At 40.4% G+C, this 23,523-nt stretch overlaps 3 protein-coding genes across 3 annotated transcripts; 2 read left to right on the forward strand and 1 right to left on the reverse strand.

The window, feature by feature from the left end:
• The first annotated feature begins 701 nt into the window (after nucleotides 1–701).
• LOC119736700 lies at nucleotides 702–7,528 on the forward strand. The gene is made up of 6 exons (XM_038210714.1): nucleotides 702–738; nucleotides 3,735–4,076; nucleotides 4,427–4,654; nucleotides 5,132–5,326; nucleotides 6,205–6,338; nucleotides 7,397–7,528. Exons 1-6 carry the CDS (start codon nucleotides 702–704, stop codon nucleotides 7,526–7,528), a joined length of 1,068 nt encoding a protein of 355 aa, XP_038066642.1.
• A 1,585-nt stretch (nucleotides 7,529–9,113) lies between these two features.
• On the reverse strand, nucleotides 9,114–11,843 carry LOC119736701 (putative defense protein). Its single transcript, XM_038210715.1, has 5 exons — nucleotides 11,819–11,843; nucleotides 11,149–11,297; nucleotides 10,385–10,476; nucleotides 10,166–10,251; nucleotides 9,114–9,232 (listed from the first exon to the last, which is right to left on the reverse strand). Exons 1-5 carry the CDS (start codon nucleotides 11,841–11,843, stop codon nucleotides 9,177–9,179), a joined length of 408 nt encoding a protein of 135 aa, XP_038066643.1. The 3' UTR covers nucleotides 9,114–9,176.
• Nucleotides 11,844–15,371: 3,528 nt separating this feature from the next.
• Nucleotides 15,372–23,018, forward strand: LOC119736702. Its single transcript, XM_038210716.1, has 7 exons — nucleotides 15,372–15,489; nucleotides 16,420–16,485; nucleotides 16,935–17,273; nucleotides 18,414–18,641; nucleotides 19,123–19,314; nucleotides 20,541–20,674; nucleotides 22,848–23,018. Exons 2-7 carry the CDS (start codon nucleotides 16,458–16,460, stop codon nucleotides 23,016–23,018), a joined length of 1,092 nt encoding a protein of 363 aa, XP_038066644.1. The 5' UTR covers nucleotides 15,372–15,489; nucleotides 16,420–16,457.
• The last annotated feature ends 505 nt before the right edge of the window (nucleotides 23,019–23,523 follow it).

A 23,523-nucleotide genomic window follows, 5' to 3' on the forward strand; every position in this document is an offset into this window, starting at 1 on the left:
AATGGAATGAAAAAGAATGGCTCCAAAAAATAATTGTGAAACAGAAACAGCGGTTCACGAGTGCTTTTTTGTTCGAGTTCAACGAAGATCTACACCCGCCCCTCGCTTCACAGCGATATACTACACAAATTGAAGACAGTGCGGTGGATACAAAAAGGGGGGGAACTGATTATCACCCCCAACATACAGTTATCTCACACCTACAGTTTTGGAAAATGTGCATTTGTAATTGCAATTTGGTGATGATTTTGAGAACGACGTACATCCAGGTTTCATTTTCGCAATAACTAGTATTCGATTCATTTTGCATCGTTTAAATCAATGAATGTGCATAACGTTTCATTTAAAGAATTACAAATACAAAATTTCGGTTTGATGGATGCGTTGCCGATTATTACAAATGTGCAATCCAATTTGCAGAAAATGTTTTTTTTTTTTTTTTTTTTAATTGTGACACGGGCTAGCTGAATTAAACATTCTTTTCATTTATTATTGTGTAATTTTTTTAAATTCGCATATAATGCATTCAATTTAAATAAAGTATACAGGCCTATACAAATCATGTTACAAATTCGATTAATTCATTAATTAATCAATGGGGTTAAAGGGAGCCTTACTCCATAGGGGATGTGCAAAATTGTACTGAATTTGGAGGATTCAGGACTATTTAGGGGTGCTGATCGCTTGTCGCCCAGATAGCGATGCACCTCCCACTTGAAGCTATCCAGATTGCTGATAGTAGGTATGTATGGCAAGCTGTTGTAAATATCAAAAAATCGCCACACACCAATTATTCCGGACCCTGCCCTCAATTATCGATCACGTAGGATCACATGTTCTCCTTAACGGACAAGTAGGGCGATAAAAGTCTATTTTTGTTGGGTTGTGTTTCTTAATTGTTTCTTCGTTTCTTTTTATTGGTACGTTTATTTCTAGGGTGTCTGTTAAGTTGATTGTTAGGGTTTTTTTTGGTTAATTTTGGTAATGGTGTGTCAAAAGGCTATTGCTTTTGTTGACGATGTTGACAGTGGCGTATAAAGTTCATACCCGTTGTCTCTTATGGAGCAGTAAGCCCAATATCACACTCTACTTCACAAGTCTCTCTTTATATAGAAATAGTTAAAAACGGAGTTTAAGATTCCAACACAAACAAAGGGGAGCAAAAAAGGGAAATAAACGTCTTTCACGCAAGTATAATAATGCATAAAAGGTTGTGTGCGCGTGTGCCCATAGGGGTCTCATTTGATAAAAGCAAAGTGGAATTTATAAACATTCTAAAAACATCAATTCTTCACTTGATATAAGCTATGGATTTTAGGCCCATAATGTTTTATTTAAAGGATAATTTCTTTTGTTATAAACTTTCTAATTTAATTATGACCATTATAGAGTCTACTATTTATGACAACAAAGAATATCGTGCAAATTTAATAGAATAGACCTATGTGAGTAAATGTGTTTGGTTTGAAATTATTCTGCTTTCGGTCGTTGCAATTTATGCCTTAATGGGTTTCAAGATACACTTGACTCTGTGCTGGTATAAAGAGTCCTGACCGATTATTCGAAACACAGAGAACTTTCAATCGGGCCTCTGAATGGGAGTGGGGCTAGAAACCTTCACGAGGTTTATCTCTCTTCGCAATCTTCAGCTTTTTAATGCAATTTTTAAGCCCATTACAGTTGAGGGACTTCATCAGCTCAAAATCTTTGTTCGTGTTCTGCTTCAGGGAACATCGAATCCTATAACATGACACCGACTTTCAGTGTGTCCATTTGTTTGATATTGTTATTAATTATTATCGAGTCGGAGACAAGACCGCACCGGACATAAAGCCTAGGTTGAAAACAAAACACTCATGTTGGCGTAGTGATACTTTCCACCTCAGTGAATCAGTGTAGATTTTCAATCCCTACCTGATTCCTTTGTTTTGCCTGTAATGTCATTTCTATATTTTCCCTTCCACCACTGAAACTGTGATTTCCCTCCTCGGTGTTTAGTCTAACTTGTTACTTAGTACGAAGGCAAACAAGTAATATTATAAGTGTGTTGACATCAAATTAAGGCTGTAAATCAATATGTCAACATACTGAGCAGATAGCAGATCAGGTGTCACGATATGACACGTGATCGGGGCTATATAAGCAACCCTCACCCACATATCCACATAGCTACAACTCGCGCTCCCTCACCAGTTCCCTTGGGATCTTTTCTAACATCGAACTTGAAGTCTACCTAGAGTAACGACTCATTGGCCATAAATACAAGATCACCTGCATCTGAAGGACCTTGTGTCAACTATCTCACTTTGTATCGGTAAGCAGGACTTGTGACGTATTTACAGTATGCTTGTTGGTGGGTGCATTATTTCACATTGATAAGAGTTAATGAACAGTGGCGTCGCCAAGGGGGGGGGGGGGCCAGGGGGGGCACGTGCCCCCCCCCCCCCCTGGAAAACCTAGTGCCCCCCGAGTGCCCCCCCCCCCCATCAAATGCTGGTGCCCCCCTATCCTCTGCAAAATTCTGCGCGTTGTTTAATCATTACCTCAAAAATAGCAATTTCTTGAGATATCTTCAGATCGAATTTAGCATCAAATGTGGCACCATTTTGCATCTAGCCCATCCTCCGTATGCGAAAATTTCCCTTAGACCCCTCCCCCAGGACGGCGATCCGTATCCACCTAAGTGCCCCCCCCCCATCAAATGCTGGTGCCCCCCCCCCCCTGTGCCCCCCCCCCCCCCCCCCCAGACTGAAAAGTCGTCTGGTGACGCCACTGTTAATTAAGAAGAATTGTAAACAGGACTAATAATGATAAACTGTTATGATAATTGTGATTGGTTTTAGCTGCTTGCGCCGGAATGGCAGCATCAATCTGTATCTTCCCCAGGGAGCTGAGATTGTATTTGGGATGTTTTATTGACCCAATGATCAGCGCAGTGGTTTGTAACTAGCCTTCCACTTCCACCTCTGTGGCCCAGAATCGATTCCTGCCCTAGTCCACACATGCATTTGGTTTTTAGTCTTACCTCATTCTATTTTATTTACAAGAAAATTCTGGGGTTTTCCTCCCATCTCTAAAACGATTAAGTTAAATGTTGCCATCAGCATGGGGCCTCAGCATGGCCTTATTCATGGCAAGGATTGAAAAGTAAAAGGTCTTTAATATTTCACAAGGTTATAGATGTAATAAAATATCAATAATATAAATATATGGTGGTATGTTTGCAGTTTTGCTTTTATTTACAGAGACAACAAACTGATGAGAAATATGCAGTGGCTATCGTTGTTGATATGCTGTAAGTACATTATGTAATCTCAATTTATTATAGATCGCAATGTTTTGTAGTTCCAATTTATCAAATAAAGAGCTTGGTTAATGGACGGAAATACCGACGTGGGTACTATATGGCAAATACTGTTCGGTAAATCCTAATACATCATTGGGTGAAATCACTGAACCACGCTTTGTGTACTTCTGCAATGGTTTTCCCTTGATATGTTTTTATTCGTAACTGCATTTGCACAAAATCATAAGGGCAAATCTGGATGTCTTTTGGTTCACATTTAAAAAAAAAACATTGGACTTTAAAGTAAATTTGACTGCATTTGATTGGACTACATTAATGTCAAAATGCATTTGCCTTTAATAAAAGCAGCAAAACTCCAGGAATATTTTTTGCGGAGCAAGAGATTTAGACGATTTAAAATAAAATCAGATATCATTTTTTGTTTCAGGCGGATTTGTCCTAGCGTTCACTGATGCAACCGTGTTCTTGGAACGAGGCAGCAGAGGGATCGTTCCCTGTCCTCTCGCGAAATCTCGCAAAATCTCCCGAGAAAACGTTGACGCGATGTACTGGCTCTATGGCTCAATAAGCAACACAGCCATCCTCATCTCGTACTTCAAGGGAAGAGTGGCTCCCCAAAACGGGATCCAAGAGGGCGTCTATGATATCGACAATGAGTTCAATCTCATCATTGAGAACGTCACTGCCTCCAATGAGGGAACCTACTACTTTAAGCTGAAACCACACTTGAAAATGATACAAGAAGGAAAGGTTGAAGTTTGTGACAAGGGTGGGTGATTATTATGATTGTCACTTAAAACTTAAATCTCCTTCCTGGACTCCTGACTTCCATAAAGAGCTGATTCGTCCCCTTTACGATCTCTTTGACGACTATACGCGGTGATCTGATCTGATTTCCAAATCTTTGGCTTATTTAGCCATATTTTTAGCGAATGAGGGCGCTCGACCATCGTAGAAAACAAATTGTTTATGAAGTAATTTATGAACTTTACTTAAATTTAACAAAAAAATATTGTAAAAATATCATTTTTGAATTTTAGCAACATGTAAACGTACGTCAGTCTTCTTATTATTATTATACAGCCACGTTAACTATTGACTTTCTCAAATTCCCACCAGTCTCCCCAAGTCGTTCATATCCTACCGTCAACGGCTGCAATCAAGACCACGACACGGACACATGCGAGATGAGAGTACGACACGACAGCACGGTGCATAACCTGACCTGCGTCACGGAGCAGGTTAAACCTGCTGTTGAACTGAGATGGATCCATCTGTTTTTGGGCGGGAAGACGGAACTCAACGCCTCCACTTCAGTCTGGCGTGAAGTTCTACCCGCCTACACTGGTAAGCAGCATTCTTCCAAACATAATGCTGTATATTGCTGTTTGGTTTGACTGTTCGCCTAATTAAATTCTCAGAAAGGAACATGTCGTCCTTAAACCCTACTACACATATTATACGGAAGCGCAAAGTAACCACCCGATTTTCCATATCCTGGAAATGCGGTAATATATAACAGGGATGGTTATTTCAAGGTTGCCGTACATCGATATCTCCGAGCCGTTCAATGATGATTTCTTTACATGTTCGGCGCCACATATCTGTTCTGATGGTTTGCCCTAGTGGGCTTGCTGATGTAAGGTGTTTGTATGGAATGAGATCTCATCAAGCTGTTTGAGATTATTTCTATTTTTAGACCAAATACGTAAGACCAAAGAACGTTCTTTCCTCTTACACTAGAAATAGTACGTTCCTGTAATTAGATTCATTAATTTCACAATCTATCGCAATATATCTACCGATTTGTAATCTACCAATCAGGGGCATCGTTGCGGAACAACACCTTTTCGACTTCAGCATCAGTCCAAGTGACAACAGTTAATGGCGTTAATGAAGTATTCGAGTGTAAGGCAATAGGGGCTGCTGTTGGTGATAAAGGCGCACGCATGAGAGTACGCGTTACCAAAGCTCATCTTACCACAGTGTCTCATGAGGAAGTTCAGTCCGACAATCCAGGTAGGTAGAAGTGTCATGTCAAAGCCATGCATAAGGGGCAGTATATACATATGGAATCATTTGCTTCTTATGTATTTTTTTCGTTTCCTGTATCAACACCAATACAATCCAAAGAAGAATGTATACAGAACCTGACATTTTAACTCTGTCAGTGGATATTAATTCTGATCACGTATCATGATTTCGTCTATGTAGTACTCTTTTTCTTTCCAAAAAAGACAGTTGTCTCTTCTAAATGATAGCAATCCAGACGGAACTAATTTCACTGGTATGATCCTTTAACCAAATTTAGTCTTTTAACAATAGTTTAAATTCCGTGTTGGGAAAATGCAAACGATCCTGCCTTAAAACTGACCGTCCGTGATTCCGTATTGTCACTGATGTACCTACGGGTTTGTTAATGCTGTTTTCTCTCGTTGAACCATGTTTAGAATGTTTAACAAAACTAAATTGAGGCTTGGAACGCACTCCAATTAAAAAATAGCCTGGCACCATCCCATTCAAGAGCTTACAATTTGTTAAATTGATTCAGGGAACACGAATGAAAATTCCTTCCCCAAACTTGAAGTGTTGTTGGCGTATAGACCCCTTGCACAGTGCGCCCTCAATCAGACATATTTTTGTTTTATTAAATTCAGTGGCAATAAAAATGTATACGAATGCGTATCGCACATCGCAGATGAAAAAAACAAAGGTCCTCAGATGTGACGTCAGACGTAAGGGGTCTATTTGGGTAATGGAACAATAAAACTCGGAGATTGGGTCATATTTCCAGTATAAAGATATCGATTGAATCAAGTCAGATATCAATTGAAGTAAGTCAGTCATCAATTGAACCTAGTCAGATATTGCATCTGAGTGCCGTTTGTCTCTTTCAGGAACAACGCTTGTTTGGGCTGACAAAGGTACACCAACTGCCAACAAACCTGCTGAGAATGCCGTTTATGTGAATGCGCTAGAGGTCGGGTTGATAGTCGCATTGATCTTCATTGCCATTCTGTGCATCCGCATGGTAAGTAGGGTTGTGGACAAAATGTTTCCAACTTTAATGACTCCTAATAATTTATCCCTTTTCCTACCCTACAAAATGTTGGTATGTTTATGTTTTGGACCACGAGCAATTGCTCGGGGCTATTTGTGACATTTAAATTTGCTTCGCCTATAAATAGAAGTTGTGATTTACCGGAGGGGGAGGGAAGAGGCAACCTCGTCCCCAGTGCTTACTTTATTTCCAACCTCGTTTCCAATAGTAAGCCTTGGATAGAAAACTTTCCTTCTGTGTCCTGATTCGATACCGCAATTGGTTAGTAATGGACTAATATCGTGCAGTTGGTGTTGCTACTTTCAGTGCATTATGTGTTTTCACGATCATTGTAATTATAACGTCCACGCCTTCTCAAAATTGCTCATTTCCCTTCCAATTTGTTCATATTTATATGAAATGTGATATTGCATATTGGCGGAATAAGTTTGTAACCGTATCCGTATATTAACTTCGAAAACAATCGTGTTTTCGTAACTCACGGCGCGACGAGTTGATTGTGTTTTTACCCCAGACACCGCATACAAAAACAAATGCTAATGTAACGTACAGTCAGGCACCAGACTATTCCTCATTTGCATACGTGTGCAAAAAGTTTGCACATGCAAATGATCCAATACCAGGGTGAGAGAGCAGGTAAAGTGGTGGGCGTGTACTGCTCGACACCCTGGGGACGAGGTTGGGGAAGAGGTACTTCATGGTCATGTGATAGTTTGTTTTTGAATACTCCAAAACATATTTGTTGTAGTCAGTCAATGAGTTCTTTTTCCAAGGACTTACGTACGTGCGCGTGTGGGGCTGAAATCTGGTTGAAATCGGGCCGTCCCAACTAGCGTTAACAGGGAAATATTTTCGTCCGGATGGTACAAAATAGTTTTTTCCGTAAAAAAACATGTTTTAACCCACCGGTTAAGTCATTATTAGTCATAAATTGATATTTTGTAATATGCTTAATGTAATCAACTTCATGATCAGGTCATTATAAAAAGCTTAGTATGTTGTTTCTATACTGATTGTTATAAATGCAGGTATATTCAGAGAAGAAATGTATTAAATGGAGTCCTGCATGGGAGAGGAGGCCTGACGCACAAGTGAGAGCGGCTGACGATGACCAGGAAATGCAGCCAATTAAACCAAAAGGGTCAATTTCTGAAGTGTGAATCAAGTTTCTGGAGTGTGTAAGTTGCATCTTGGAAACCAGATCGTGTGCTCTTGTGTAACCAAATGTAAGTGATTATGTGTAGCAGTGGCATAGCAAGGTCATTTTGATTGGGGGGGGGGGGGGGAGTATGGAAAAGGGCACTGACACATCCGTGCTATTTATGTTGACACGGGTCTTTTTTCTCCAGACTCTTGGCCTCCGTAAAATCAAAACTGAAAGGGGGGGCTGGTACCATATATCGATTAGAGCACTGTTCAAAACCGACGATTATGCACACTAACGGACAATATAAGGTGTTTTCCTGAGCAATACGTGCGCGAAATTCAAACAAAGGCACACAGAACGGCCGCTGGCACAAAAATAGGGCAGGATTTTTTTGAAGAAGGGCACTTGTTCACAAAAAAAGGAATCGTTAATACAGATATTGGGGGAGCGCTGGTAAAAAAAAAAGGCATTTAAATGGAAACGGGCAGACATTACAAATATTAGGGGGGGGGGTAAACCGCCGCTGGCTATGCCTATGTGAAGAAAGTAAAACTCTGGCCTTAAGAATGAATTGAAAATATGATCTTACAAGTAGGCCTACTGAAATGTGTTTTGATTGCTTGCCGATGATAAGTATTTTTAAGAGGATATCAAATGACAAAATCTCTCTTTGAAAAGGGACTTCAGTAGTTGTACAATGCAATTTTATATGAATGTGAATATTTTCAATCTGCTTTAGTATTTCCTGATATATATATGGGTTTTTGTGCATTGACTTGTATTAACACAAAACAGAAATCGAAAAGTTGTTATTATATATTGATTGTACAGGTCAATATTATGAATGAGTATGGGGATGTATGTTGAAGTAGTTCAGTGAACCTAAAAGTTGACTGAAATTTGTACAGTTAGTTGGTTTTTTATTTTCTCTGCTACTTTTCTTACCTGCGATGCTTTTTTCCGGTTTTTCTTTTGTTGTTTTATACAAAGTAACTCAGTATTCTTAACAAGTAATACTAATTAATATAATTAATTTCATGTTTTAAAAACTTTCAATTAACGAATATAATGCTGAAGCAGATTTCATATTTCATAAATTTGGGGAAAATGTTTTTATCCATTATCTTCAAGTTAATATCAAAATGTGACAAGACAGCAGTACCTGACCAAGGGAATAAAAACGACGTTGACAGCACCAGCAAGTTCAGCATGGAAATCTGACTTGGAGAAAAATGCCAGTAGCCTTTCCTGGGATGGAAAATAAGATGAAGCCCTTTATGTTGAAAGTAAATGAATTTAAAACAGTTTATAAATCTTTTCAGTAAGCCTCTCTGTTTTATATGGTTAAATAGTGTTTAAATGCAATTTACTAGTATTTGTTTTCCGGAATAGTGGCAATTTAGCAATAAGCAAAAGCAACTTGAGAATTTTTTCTATGTCCGAGTATTTGTTCCTTGATGCAGCTTTTCGCAATAAAAAAGCTTGAATAATCAATAATCACTTGTCTGTAGTTGCCCTTTTGGAAATTGACGCTTCTTTGGGTCATCGCACCATTCATCAGAATCTCCCGAAAAGAGTGAGGCAGGTTTCCGAATAAGACGATTATTTTTGTCCAGATGATATCACAAGAGGGCGGTATAGACGTCCACCGTTAATCACAGTCACGCCATCATCGCCCAGAACACGGCTAAAGTCAAGAGGAAGATGCTGCTTGAAACTGCAAGAAAACAATAAGAAATATTAAGAGCTTGCTTTCAAATCTTTGGGCTACTTTTAAGAAGAAATATTGTGGTGATATCCTACTCAGAAAACGAAGTTTTTGGCGAGAATTCGGTGGGTCCCAAAAAGTTTTACGGATGGCATGATATGATAACACACATTTCGTTTGGTTTGTTCCAAAAGCTTTTTTTTAAGGGAAAAGCATCAGAATATGTCAGGAGGGCACCCTTTAGATGGCGTCATGTCACATCATCATTGCCAAAGACGGTTGTGATAAGTTACTGGCACCCAGTAATAATTCAAGCAACGTTTGAACTTCAGCTCACACACTCTAAAAACAACTTAGTCAAAATATTGACTGGTTTTCCCAGTTATTGGAAATTGACTAGGAATTTAGTTAAACATGCAAAGTTCCATACTATGACTAGAAACGTAGTTGGGTTCGACTCCAATTTCAGTTTTTTGCATAACTATTTTTCCAAAGTCAATAATACTGACTGGAAAAATCTAGTCAGATTGACTGATTTTCAGTTGCACCCAGCTGACCCTGAATGGCTAGTCAAATTTGACTGGTTTCTAGTCAAATCTGACTAATGCTTTTTTAGAGTGCACCTTTGTCGTTGTAGATTTAGCTGGTCAAATAATATCCAAACCTGAGGTTCGTACATCAACCTATATAGCTATCTCCTGTTTAAAAACGCATGTTTTTTTACAAAAAATATGCCCATCGCCCCTGAAATTGTTTAATGATAAACTCCTCAACTTTGTAGACAGAAAGTGAACTTAGTGGGATAAAATTCGTTTTTACTCAACATTTTCCAAGAAGAGTCTGGGTGTTTAATACAGTTAGAAGATTTTGACGAAATTTTTCACCGAACCTCCTTCTGGGAAATCTCCCAAATTCCAACGCACAGGCCTGCCGTATACATACCCAGGCTAGGTGCAGCACTGTACGACAGAGGCTGTGATTTCACGCCTTCCCAGTAAACGCTGGCTGGACCCCTCACGATGGTTGCCCTGGAGATGACAAGAGTTATCTTGCTTTTAAAGGACAATTTTACGAAGAATTCTGCTTCCGAAGACATTTGTGTTTTAATGAGCCGTACATTTGTGACAACTAAATACACAGAATAGCTTCAGCAACACTTACTGGAATGCAACAGATCCTTGATCATCGGATGGCGGCATCCACGTTGCAGTGATCTCCCTCTTGGCATTCTTGTTGTTGTGGGACCAGGCTCCCTATAGGACCAATCAGATAAACACGATGGCTCAAACTTTCATAGGAACTCAAGCCCAATAACCAACCGACCGAACGACCGGCTGACTAACTGAAGAACCGAAACACGTCTCTAATATAGTCAGCTCGACCACGCAACGAAACAGTCAACTGATAAACACTCGCTTTCAACCGAGCAACAATTTAGAGTGAAAAAAAATACCGTTAGATTGAAAGGGTTGAAAGTGGAATGGAAATATAATCGATTGAATAAATTTAACTCTAAAATGTCTTGGAAGAATTCCTCCATTAGTTATTACGAGCTATTTGAGGCATATGAAGGCGCCTCTTAGTTTGGGTAAATACAAAAGACTTCACAAAATCAAACAGCGCCCTCTATATTGTGTCTGCCATACCTCGAATATGCTTATCGTTTAATTTCCCCATGGTTGGATATAGAGTGAATATTGTCACTTTCGATTATAATTAAGAGAACAACCAAATTTCTGATCGCTTAATTTATAAGCAAACGAACTGACCACTAAAGCATGAAAACAATAAAGCACCAAGAACAAAAGTTTATCGGATGATGGGCTCCTGATGAGTGAATGGTACAAAAATTTTGTTCTGAGGATGAGCGCTTGATTTAAAATGGAAATAGCATATTAAGTCAAGAAATTGAGTAGCCTTCTCACCGCGGCAGAGGTGCAGGCAAGAACTTGCGATCCTTGAGGAACGCTGCTGAACGTTCCAAGAGCATTCGTCTGAGCCGAGTCTGATTGGCTTCTTGCCTGAACGAAGAAACAGGCAAAGGTTACACCCTGATTGGCCGCACGGACTGTCACTGATGTGACGAAACGAAGAAAAACTTAGTTTGAATTATGATCATGATGTTAAGTGGTGAAGGTGTGGTCTGCTGTATGCAATGGGCTCGATTTGGCTGTGCTTGGCTATAGGCTGGGTTGTACTGGGCTGGTCTGGGCTGGGCTGGGTTAAGATAGGCTGATGGACTGGGATGGGATTTAGGCTGGACTGCGGTTTGCTGGGGTGGGTTGGGTTGGGATGGAATGAGATGGGATGAGAAGGGACGGGCTTGGCTTTATAGCGGAGTGGGGCTGGGCTGGGCTACTCCATAGGTTGGCATGTCAGGCACGGGGTGGGGATGGGCCGGGCGGGGCTGGCCTTGGCTTGGCTGGGCTGGATTGCATTAGAGAGGGCTGGACTGAAAAGGGCTGGGCTGAACTGGGCAGGGTTGGGCTGGATTGGGTTGGGTTGGATTGGGTTGGGTTGGGTTGGGTTGGGTTGGGCTGGATGAGAGTAGCCATGGGCTGGGCTAGACATTACTCATCATCCACTTAATCTAACCACACATGTCAATGGACTTTACCATTTTATACAATGAGGGAGTGGAAAGGTAGCCCAACACAGGCATATGTAATTGTATAGAGGGGTACAAATCGAGTAGATTTAGCCTTGGCGGAGGTGTGCGCTCTCTGAGTGTTTCTATTTAATGAGATTGCTTTGCTATTTGGTTTATTACGGAGCTCTGGAAGTGCCATCCGACTTGTTCAGATACTGACTTATTTTATCTCAGGATGACGACAAAATACAGGAAAGGTGCCGACATCTTGAGATAATTTGTTAGGGGATGACGACATCCTCAGAGTAGGATGACGACATCTTTACATAAATTAATGGCATGACGACATCCTGAATATAGGATGACGACATCTTAAGACTATCTATTTTGGCACGATGATATCCTGAGGTAATTTATAATGGGATGACGACATCATATTTTCAGGAAGTCGTCATCCCCTAATACTTTAGGCCTAATTGGTACATTGTGTAGTTATCCCGATATCTGCTCCGACTTTGACCATTAAATACAATCAACAGTTGTTAATGTAAGCATTTGCTGAAAAGGTATACTTTTATGTTGGGCTTTTTTTTCACCTGCGTTAAAAAAAATGGTATAGCTTGTAGTAGATATAGGCCTTGTATGGTACAAGTACAAGCCAAATATAACGGCCAACAAATAAAAGTAATCGACACAAGACAAACAAACAGAAGGAAATTGGCCTGATAAAGGGACCAAATAAGGGACCCCATCTCTTTTGGGGAAATGAGGTTGTGATATAGTGTATTGCAATACACTACATGGCAATTAATGATTGTGACAATATGTTGGGACTGTCCCAACATGGTTGGGACCATTGCCATAGCTCACAAATACGGCCAGTGCGGTGGATACAAAAAGGGGGGTAGGGGTGTTAACTGATTATCACCTCCAACATACAGTTATCTCACACCTGCTCTAGGTTTTCCAGACAATTTAGGAAAATGTGCATTTGAATTTGTAAAAGATATATTCAATTTGGCGATGATTTTGAGAACCACGTATATCCAGGTTCATTTTCGCAATAAATGGCTTTCGATTTCATTTAGCATCATGATAAATGAACGTGCGGAACGTTATATTTAAAGGATTGCAAAATACGCGATTGAGCTTTCGGTTTGACGTCGACGTTGCCGATTATAACAAAATAACAAAAATTATTTTTTAAATTCGCATGTTCTACATTCAATTTAAATAAAGTATAGAGGCCTATACAAATCATGATACAAAGTCGATTAATTCATTAATTAATTAATGTATTGTAGGCCTAATTGATGTGTTGGTTCTTCTATACACAAAGACCTATACCAATGGCTGATGAACATTTCTGAAATGGACTAAACTTGTTTTAGGCCAAAAAAAGGCTCCGGTTTCTGGTATGCGCGCGCGTCGCCTTAGCCATGTGCGTCGGCAAATTGAAAAAGTTTTTTTTTTAATGAAAGATGATGTCTCAAAACCGCCAAACTCACTGGTTTGACTGGAATCCTGCTGCTGCACAATTTTAATGTGTTTTAGATGGGGTTATGATCAAGAATAAGCTTTATATGGCCTCTCTGGTCTCCCATAATATTTGCACTAAGTTTAGTCGAGCACCATTTGCAGTCATCAGCCGACAATTGAAGCACACATAAAACAGGTAAAAAAAAAAAAAGCCGCGTCGCCGCACCACTTTTTGGGCAAGCTCCATACCAGAAACCGGAGACCTTTTTGGGGGCCTTATGTAAAGTAATGTGTATTTTTGTTGTCAACCCAGAACGATTCAGTGATGTTTTTCGGTGAACATTTTTTTTTTTATTATCTTATTTTCTCCGTTTATAAAGATAAGAATAGACTCTGCAAATATGTATGGGTGCTTATGTTTGCTTATGTTTGTATTCAGGAATTGACAAGCTGTCATAAATATATATCAATCACCACACACAGGGAGTCCAACTCATTCCGGACCCTGCCCTCACTTGTCACGTAGGATATGGGTTCTCCTCAACGGACAAGTAGTTCGATAAAACTCTGTTTCTGTTGGGTCGTGTTTCTTTGTTTATTTTATTTTTGCGGTTGTTTTGAGTGTTTGTTTGGTTGATTGTAAGGTTGCTTGGGGTGTTGGTGTGCTTGCTTGCTTGCTGGCTTGCTGGCTGGCTGGCTCGTTTGTTTGTTAGTTAGTGAGTTAGTTAGTTGGGGTGTTTGTTGGGGTGTTTGTTTGTTGGGGTGTTGGGATGTTTGTTAGTTTGTTTTTGGTAGGGGTGTGTAAAAGGTTATCGCTTTTCTTTACGATGTTGATAGTGTCATTCATTGACGTTAACAATTGTTCCAAAGCAGAAGCGTAGCCAGGAATTTTTCAGGGGGGGGGGCGCTGGGGGCTGGAACATTTCATGGGGGGCCTCATGTAGATCAATGAATTTTTTTTTTTTAAATCAAAATCTCAGGGGGGGGGGGCGACTGGGGGGGGCGACGAGGTTTCATGGGGGGGCTGTCGCCCCCACGCCCCCCTTGGCTACGCCACTGTTCCAAAGTATACCCGTTGTTCCTTATGAGGCAGTAAGCACAATACGGACAATCTGCCCCAAATTTTGTCATTAAGAAAAAGGGAGTTGAAGATTCCAACAGAAACAAAGGGGAGCAAAAAAAGGGAAACAAGGTCTTTCTCGCAAGTATAGTATGCATAAAAGGTTGTGTGCGCGTGTGCCTATATGATTGGGGTCTCATTTGATAAAAGCATAGTGGAATTTATATACATTCTAAAAACATCAATTCTTCAATTGAAATAAGCTGTGGATTTTAGGCCAATAATATTTTATTTCAAGGATAATTTCTTGTTATGAATTATGTAATTTAATTATGACCATTATAGAGTCTCTTATTTATGACAACAAAGAATAGAATAGACTCATGACATGTGATTGGTTTGAAATTATTCTGCTTTCGGTCGTTGCAATTTATGCCTTAATGGGTTACAAGATTCACTGCTGGTATAGTGGTATCCCGACCGATTATTCGAAACACACAGAACTTTCAATCGGGCTTCTGCAGGAGAGTGGGGCTAGAAATGTTTACGAGGTTTATCTCTCTTCTCAATCTTCAGCTTTTTCATACGATTTGTACGCCCATTAGTTGAGGGACTTCAGTTCAACATGTCTGTTCGTGTTCTGCTTCAGGGAACATCAAGTCCTATAATATGACGCCGTCTTTGAGAGTTTCCATTTGGTTTGATATTGTTATTAAGGATTATCGAGTCAGAGACAAGACCGAACCGGACATAAACAAGCTTGAAAACAAAACACTCATGTTGATTGTACGTTGTTTGCCAACTGCCCAGTGATAAAAGCAAATAAACGAATAAATTGATTATTAATCATGATAAGTGTGTTGAGATCAAAGGCTGCAATTCTATCTCAACATAACAGACTTCATGATAGACACCTGGTCATGGGCTACATAAGCAACCTTCACCCACATACCGACATAGCTATACAACTCGCTCTTCCGTGATCACACAGGCTTCACTCGCTCTTCCCTCAACAGTGCCTTTGGGATCTTTTCTAACATCGAACTTGAAGTCTACCTAGAGTAACGACTAATTGGCCATACATACTAGAACACCTGCTTCAGAAGGACCTTGTGTCAACTATCTCACTTTGTATCGGTAAGCAGGACTTGTGACGTATTTACAGTGTGCTTGTTAATGGATTCATTATTTCATACGGTAAGAAGAAGTGTAAAGCAGGACGAATAATGATAAACTGTTATGGTAACTGTGATTGGTTTTAGCTGCTTGCGCCGGAATGGTAGCATCAATCTGTATCCTCCCCAGGGAGCTAAGATAGTACTTGGGATGTTTCATTGACCCAATGATCAGCGCAGTGGTTTGTACTTGCCTTCCAGTTCCACCTCTATGTCCAAGATTCGATTCCTGCCCTAGTCCACACATGGATTTGGTTTTCAGTCTTATAGGCCATCAGCCTCGGTCAAAACTTTTGTCCACCGATATCAAATGAGGGGAATAATCGTCAATTAAAAAAGCGGCTTTTGGCAAGGTATACACCTCCAGAGTTGGAAAATATGTGATAGCATTGCAGCCGCGGAGGCAGCTTTTGGGTGTTATCACCCTTTTTTTTCAAAATGTCCATCAAAATGCTTGTTACCACTCTAGGGGCGGTATACCTTGCGCATGTGCACTGTAATCTTTTATGCCCTGATTTAATACTGACCAAACCTCCCAGCTGATGGCCTATTACCTCATTCCATGTTTTCTGACAAGAAAAATTCTGGGGTTTTCCTTCCATCTCTAAAACGATTAACTTAAATGTTTCCATTTACAAAGTTTTAGAAACAAGAAACGGACCCAGAAAGACCGTCCGCATTTGTCCGTGACGTTCGTCGCTCGTCAACGACAAACAGGACTGGTTATATGACGTAACCATTTCTATAGCGTATAACACATCGAATTTGGGGTCTCAACATGGCCTAATTCATGGCAAGGATTTACAAGTAAAAGGTCTTTAATGTTCCACAAGGCTTATAAAAGATGTTACAGTAATAAAATATCAATAATATGGTACCGGTATGTTTGCAGTTTTGCTTTCATTTACAGAGACAACAAACTGATGAGAAATGCAGTGGCTATCATTTTTGATATACTGTAAGTACATTATGTAATCTCAATTCATTATAAATCGCAATGTTTTGTAGTTCGAATCTATCAAATAAAGAGCTTGGGGATTAGACGGGAAATGCCAATGTGGGTATTACGGGCAAATACCGTTCGGTAAATCCTAATACATCACTGGGAGAAATCACTGAACCAAGCTTTGTTCACTACTGCAATGGTTTACCCATATTGTAATTTTCTCTTAATATTTGTTTAATTTGTAACTGCATTCACACACAATCATGAGGGCAAATCTGGATGTCTTTTGGTTCACATTAAAAAAAAAATTGGACTTTAAATCAAAATTGACTTCATTTGATTGGACTACATTGAATGTCAAGACGCATTTGCCTTTAGTGTAAGAACAGCAAGACTCCAGGAATATTTTTGCAAAGCAAGAGATTTAGACGATTTAAAAAAAATCAGATATCTTGTTTCAGGCGGATTCGTCCTAGCGATCACTGATGGAACAATGTTCTTGGAACGAGGCAGCAGAGGGATCGTGCCCTGTCCTCTCGTCGAATCTCGCCAAATCTCCCGAAAACACATCGACGCAATGTACTGGTACTATGATTCAACCAGCAGGACATCCCTGCTCATCTCGTACTTCTTGGGAAGAGTGGCTCCCCAAAACGGGATCCCAGAGGGCGTCTATGATATCGACAGTGAGTTCAGTCTCGTCATTGAGAACGTCACCGCCTCCAATGAGGGAACCTACTTTTGGAAGTTGAAACCACATTTGGAGATAGAAGAGGGACAAGTTGAAGTTTGTGTCAAGGGTGAGCGATTATACGCCGTGATCTGATCTGATTTCCAAATCTTTGGCTTAATTGGCCATTTTTTTAGTGAATGAGGGCGCTCGACCATCGTAGAAAACAAATTGTCTATAAAAGCAATTGATAAACTTTACTTAAATTTAATTACCTGGAGTCAGTGTGAATAAACTCACTTCCACATTTCTTTGTTTTTTATTGTCCCAGCCACGTGGTAGCCATGCCCAGGTCATCTATCACTAGATCCTAGTATGGACCATGGTACATCCACTAGAGGGGGTGTAAGTCTTGTGATCCTACTGGAGGGGTTGGAAATTGGCGGGAAAACCTAGTGTGCTTGTGCGCATTTACATAGGCTTGTGTACAAATGCATTGTTCACATAGGGATTACCTCGATCACCCCTGTGGCCAAAATGGAATTGTCAAATGGCATTGAGGAGATTAGTGTCTGGTTTTATTGACTGTTTAGGGCCGGAGTGATACCAGGGGTTAATCTGGGGTGAATGGTGGACTTTGAGGGCCGGGTAGCTCAAATTACATTGTGTCAGGGATTGATTCCATGCAACCGTCTAATATCACAGCGCCAAAAAATCCTAGTATGGACCATGGTACATCCACTAGAGGGGGTGTAAGTCTTGTGATCCTTCTGGAGGGGTTGGAAATTGGCGGGAAAACCTAGTGTGCTTGTGCGCAATTACATAGGCTTGTGTACAAATGCATTGTTCACATAGGGATTACCTCGATCACCCCTGTGGCCAAAATGGAACTGTCAAATGGCATTGAGGAGGTTAGTGGCTGGTTTTATTGGCTGTTTATAGGGCCGGAGTGATACCAGGGGTTAATCTGGGGTGAATGGTGGACTGTGAGGGCCGGGTAGCTCAAATTACATTGTGTCAGGGATTGATTCCATGCAACCGTCTAATATCACAGCGCCAAAAATTAGCACGCGAAAATGTAAAAATATAATTTTTGCAACATGTAAACGTAGGTAAACTTCGAGTCGCGTCTGTTTATGCCCCGAATAGCGAATGTAGAATTATTACATCCCCATTCCCCAAAAACCGTTTTGACGCGAATTATTGTTATTATTATTATTATTTTACAGCCACGTTAACTGTTTACTTTCTGAACTCTTCCCACCAACAGTTTCCCCAAGACGTCCGTATCCTACCGTCATCGGCTGCAATCAAGACCACGACGCAGACACGTGTGAGATGAGAGTACGACACGACAGCACGGTGCATAACCTGACCTGCGTCATGGAGCAGGTCAAACCTGCAGTTGAACTGAGATGGCTCCACCTATTTTTGGGCGGGAAGACGGAACTCAAGGCCTCCACATCAGTCTGGCCTGAAGTTCTACCCACCTACACTGGTAAGCAGCATTCTTCCCAACGTAATGCTGTATATTGCTGTTTTGTTTGACTGTTCGCCTTATTATACTCCCAGAAAGGAACAAGTCGTCTTTAAACCCTACTACACATATTATACGGAGGCGCAAAGTAACCACCCGATTTTCCGTATCCTGGAAATGCGGTACTATATAAACACGGATGGTCATTTCAAGCTCGCCGTATATCGATACCTCCGAGCCGTTCAATGATGACTTCTTTACATGTTCTGCCCCACATTTCTGTTCTGATGGTTTGGCTCTATTTTAGGCTTGCTGATGTGAGGTGTTTGGATGGAATGAGATCTCATCAAGCTGTTTGAGATTATTTCTATTTTTAGACCAAATACGTAAGACCAAATAACTTTCTTTCCTCTTACACTAGAAATAGTATGTTCTTTTAATCAGATTCATCAATTTCAAAATCTGTCGAATTATATCCATCGATTTGTAATCTACCAATCAGGGGCGTCGTTGAGGAGCAACACCTATTCGACTTCAGCATCAGTCCAAGTGACAACAGTTGATGGCGATAATGAAGCATTTGTGTGTGAGGCAATAGGGATTGCTGTTGGTAAAGGCGCCCACATGAGAGTACGCTTTACTAAAGCTCATCACAACATAGTGTCTCGTGAGGAAGTTCAGTCCGACAATCCAGGTAGGTAGAAGTGTCATGTCAAAGCCATGCATAAGGGGCAGTATATACATATAGAATCATTTGCTTCTTGTGTATTTTGTTCGTTTCTAATATCAACACCAATACAATCCAAAGAAGAATGTTCAGGACCTGAAATTTCAGCTCAGTGGATGTTATTTACACGTTTTGAGAAAACAGTCTGAGGACGTACGGACAGAGCACACTGTCCGATAACGTCGAGTTCTACGCTCAACCAACCGGTTCTTTTCAGAACCGCACTTCTTCCAAGAAGATATTTCTTTCCACATGTTGTTACCCGCAATTTTTCTATTTTATCTCATCCGCCATGCAAAGCTTCAAGTCATGTTTGGTGCAAACACTGTTGATAACGAATCATGATTTCGTCTATGGACAAGGGCGGATCCAGAGGGGGGGGGGGCCAAAGGGGGCCATGCCCCCCCCCCCCCCCCCCCCAAAAAAAAACGAAACCAATTTTTTTAATTTGTTTTGATGTGACATCGCAATAAAGGCAGGCAATGAATACACCACCATCTTTTCCTAAAAAAAATTGGTTAAGGTGGTCAGAAATTGCCTCAGATCGCACCACAGAGCATTTAGATTCCAAAAAAAATTCGTGGCCCTTAAGCGGGCCCCGAACCCCAGGCCGTAATTTTTTTGACCCACTTTTTGGGGGGACCAAAAATGTTTTTAATAACATTATGGTCTGATGAACAATTATTTACAAAATGTGATTAAACTTTCACTAATATTTAAAGCCGAATATTTACCAAAACTAAATTGAGGCTTTGAACGCACTCAAATCATAAAATAGCCTGTCACCATCCCATTCAATAGTCTACAATTTATTAAATTGATTCAGGGAACACGATTAAAAATGCTTCCCCGTGAAGTGTTGTTGGCGTATATACCCCTTGCACTGTGCGCCCTCAATGAGAAATTTAAAAAAAGGGTTTTTAATTCATTGGCAAAAAAAGTAAAGAATGTATACGAATGCGTATCGCACTTCGCAGAGGAAAAACCGGTCCTCAGATGTGACGTCAAACGCAAGGGGTCTATTGGGTGATGAAACAATGAAACTCGGAGATTTGGTCATCTGATTCCAGTATAAAGATATCGATTAAATCAAGTCAGATATCAAGGAAGTAAGTCAGACATCAATTGAATCAAGTCAAGTAGCAATTGGACCAAGTTAGATATTGCATCTGAGTGCCGTTTGTCTCTTTCAGGAACAACGCTTGTTTGGGCTGACGAAGTATCACCAATTGCCTGCAAACCTGCTCAGAATACCGTTCCTGGGATTGCGCTAGGGGTTGCGTTTATATTCTCATTTATCTTCATTGCCATTCTGTGCATCCTTGTGGTAAGTAGGCCTAGGGTTGTCGACGAAATGTTTCCAACTTTAATGACCCCTAACCTCAAGTATTCCTCTTCCCATACCCCCACAAATGTTGGTATATTTACGTTTTGGACCACGAGCAATTGCTCGAAGCTATTTGTGACCTTAAAATATGCTTTTCCTCTAAATGTAAAATCATATTCAAATTGGAGGATTCAGAACTGTTAGGATTGAAGTTATGACGCACCCGAAGGGGAAGAAGTACTTGATGGGTGCGTGTTATCATGTTTTTGAATACTCCAAAAAAATACTTTGTTGTAGTCCGTCAGTGAGTTCTTTTTCCTTGGACTTTGCGAGGCTTAAATCTGGTTGAAAATCGGGCCGTCCCAAATAACAGGGAAATATTTTCGTCCAGATGGTACAAAATAGTTTTTTCCCGTATAAATCATGTTTAACCATCTGTAAAGTCATTATTAATCTTGGTTTTGTAATATGCTTAATATAATCAACTTCATGATCAGTTCATTAAAATAAGCTAAGTATGTTGTTGTATTCTGATCGTTATAAATGCAGGTAAATTTACGGAAGAAATGCAATTTTTCCGATCGTGAACGGGAGAGGAGGTCTAACGGCGATAACCATGAAATGCAGCCATTTAAACCAAAAGGGTCAATTTCTGCAGTGTGAATCAAGTTTCTGGAGTGTGTAAGTTGCATCTTGGAAACCAGATAGTGTGCTCTTGTGTAACCAAATGTAAGTGATTATGTGTAGCAGTGGCGTAGCAAGGTCATTTTGATTAGGGAGGGGGGTATGGAAAAGGGCACTTTATACACATCCGTGCTATTTATGTTGACACGTTTGGATTTTTTTCTCCAGACTCTTGGCCTCCATTAAATCAAAACTGAAACTAAGGGGGGGGGGGGGGGCTGGTACCATCTATCGATGGGAGCGCTGATCAAACCCGACGATTATGCACACTAACGGACAATATAAGGTGTTTTCCTGGGCAGTATACTTAAGCGAAATTCAAACAAAGGTACACATAACGGCCATTAACACAAAAATAGGGTAGGGTTTTTTTAAAAAGGGCACTAATTTGTTCAGAAAAAGGGACTTGTTAATAGAAGGACACTCTCTACAAATATTGGGGGAAGCGCTGGTGAAAAAGGGCATTTGAATGGAAACAGGTGGACCATACAAAATATTGGGGGTGCTGGTTCTGGTCGTTACTGTGCAAACACCTCCTATAAGTGGTTATCGCGCACAGGTCGGAATGGGTGGCGCAGTGATCTCTGTTTTGTGATAATACACGTTAATGCACAATAACCCATAGATATGGTAGATAATGGGTGAATACCCCCCGCTGACCGAATAAATGTAAAACTTGGTCAGTTACATCTTTGGACCATGCCTCATAAAGGGTGTATACAGAATTTAGCCAGTGGTCACCTAACGGTCAGTAAGGGTCATTAATTTTTATGAAAAAGCACAAAATGCTGTTTTACATTTTAAGTCTTTGCAGTCCTGTTAAGTGGGGGGACTGTCGCCCCCCCCCCCACGCCCCCCCCCCCCCCCCCCCCCCCCCCCCCCCCCCCCCCCACCGTGGCTACGCCACTGATTGGCTTAGAATTACGTGTGATCATGTAGTACTCAAATCCCCAAAACAATTAACCAAAGAGAAACCACCGAACCAATTCTTGGTTATGACTGCCAAAACGCACACCTGACTTATTTGGTTGTCGAGTTATTTCAAGTTTATCATTTTTCAAACTTACGTAAAAACAATATAAAAATATAGGAATTCTGGAAAGGTTTCAACCATCACGCACGATACTGTGTTGCATTTAAAAACGATGTCATCCGTACGCGAGCGGCCATAGACTTTGTACACAACCGCTGAATTGCCGTCTGGATACTGCCTTCGCTTCTTTCGGTTTGTTTTAGTGACAGTCACTGTGCCACCTGCGTAAAGTAGCCGCGTATTCGGCCAAATACTTCGCCATGGATTAAAAAGTGCGGAGGCCAATAAACAACACTATTGCTGTGATTAATTTTTGATGGTTTATGCGGATTAATCTACAGGCATTAACTACTGTTTCATGTATTGTCTTGGCGTCTTCTATTTTATGTAATGTTTCGGTGGGCTTAATGTCAAATGTTCATAGTTGTTTCTCTTACATTACTTTGCCGATCTCAGCCACATGATAATGGTCGCCTTGTGGTCATGCAGTGCTTCTTCTCCCACAGTCCTGACCCAATTAATGTCAAACTTGGTCAGTTACATCTGTGGAACAAGCCTCATATTAGTTGTTCACAGAACATGGCCAATGGTCAACTAATGGTCAGGAGGGGTCATTTCTTCAACTGATGTTCTAACACTATGTGCAATGTCTAAAACACAGATATGGCAGGTTTTGTTATCGGCTTCATAGGAAGCCAGTTCGTATGCATTACGTGAATTAGAGGAAACGGAGTTATGGCAAGTTTTGTTAAACGAACTTGGTCTAAAACATACGAAAGCCCTGTAGTGCCATCAAGTATATATTTTGTCCAAGTTCGTTTTTATGAGTTATAAATTTCGCCAAGTTCGTTTTTATGAGTTATATATTTCGCCAAGTTCGTTTTTATGAGTTATATATTTCGCCAAGTTCGTTTTTATGAGTTATATATTTCGCCAAGTTCGTTTTTATGACTTATATATTTCGCCAAGTTCGTTTTTATGAGTTATATATTTCGCCAAGTTCGTTTTTATGAGATACATTTTGTCCAGGTTCGTTTTTATGAGTTATATATTTCGCCAAGTTCGTTTTTATGAGTTATATATTTCGCCAAGTTCGTTTTTATGAGTTATATATTTCGCCAAGTTCGTTTTT

Source organism: Patiria miniata, unplaced genomic scaffold, assembly GCF_015706575.1.
Source record: "Patiria miniata isolate m_02_andy unplaced genomic scaffold, ASM1570657v1 HiC_scaffold_3, whole genome shotgun sequence".
NCBI classification, from domain to species: Eukaryota; Metazoa; Echinodermata; class Asteroidea; order Valvatida; family Asterinidae; genus Patiria; species Patiria miniata.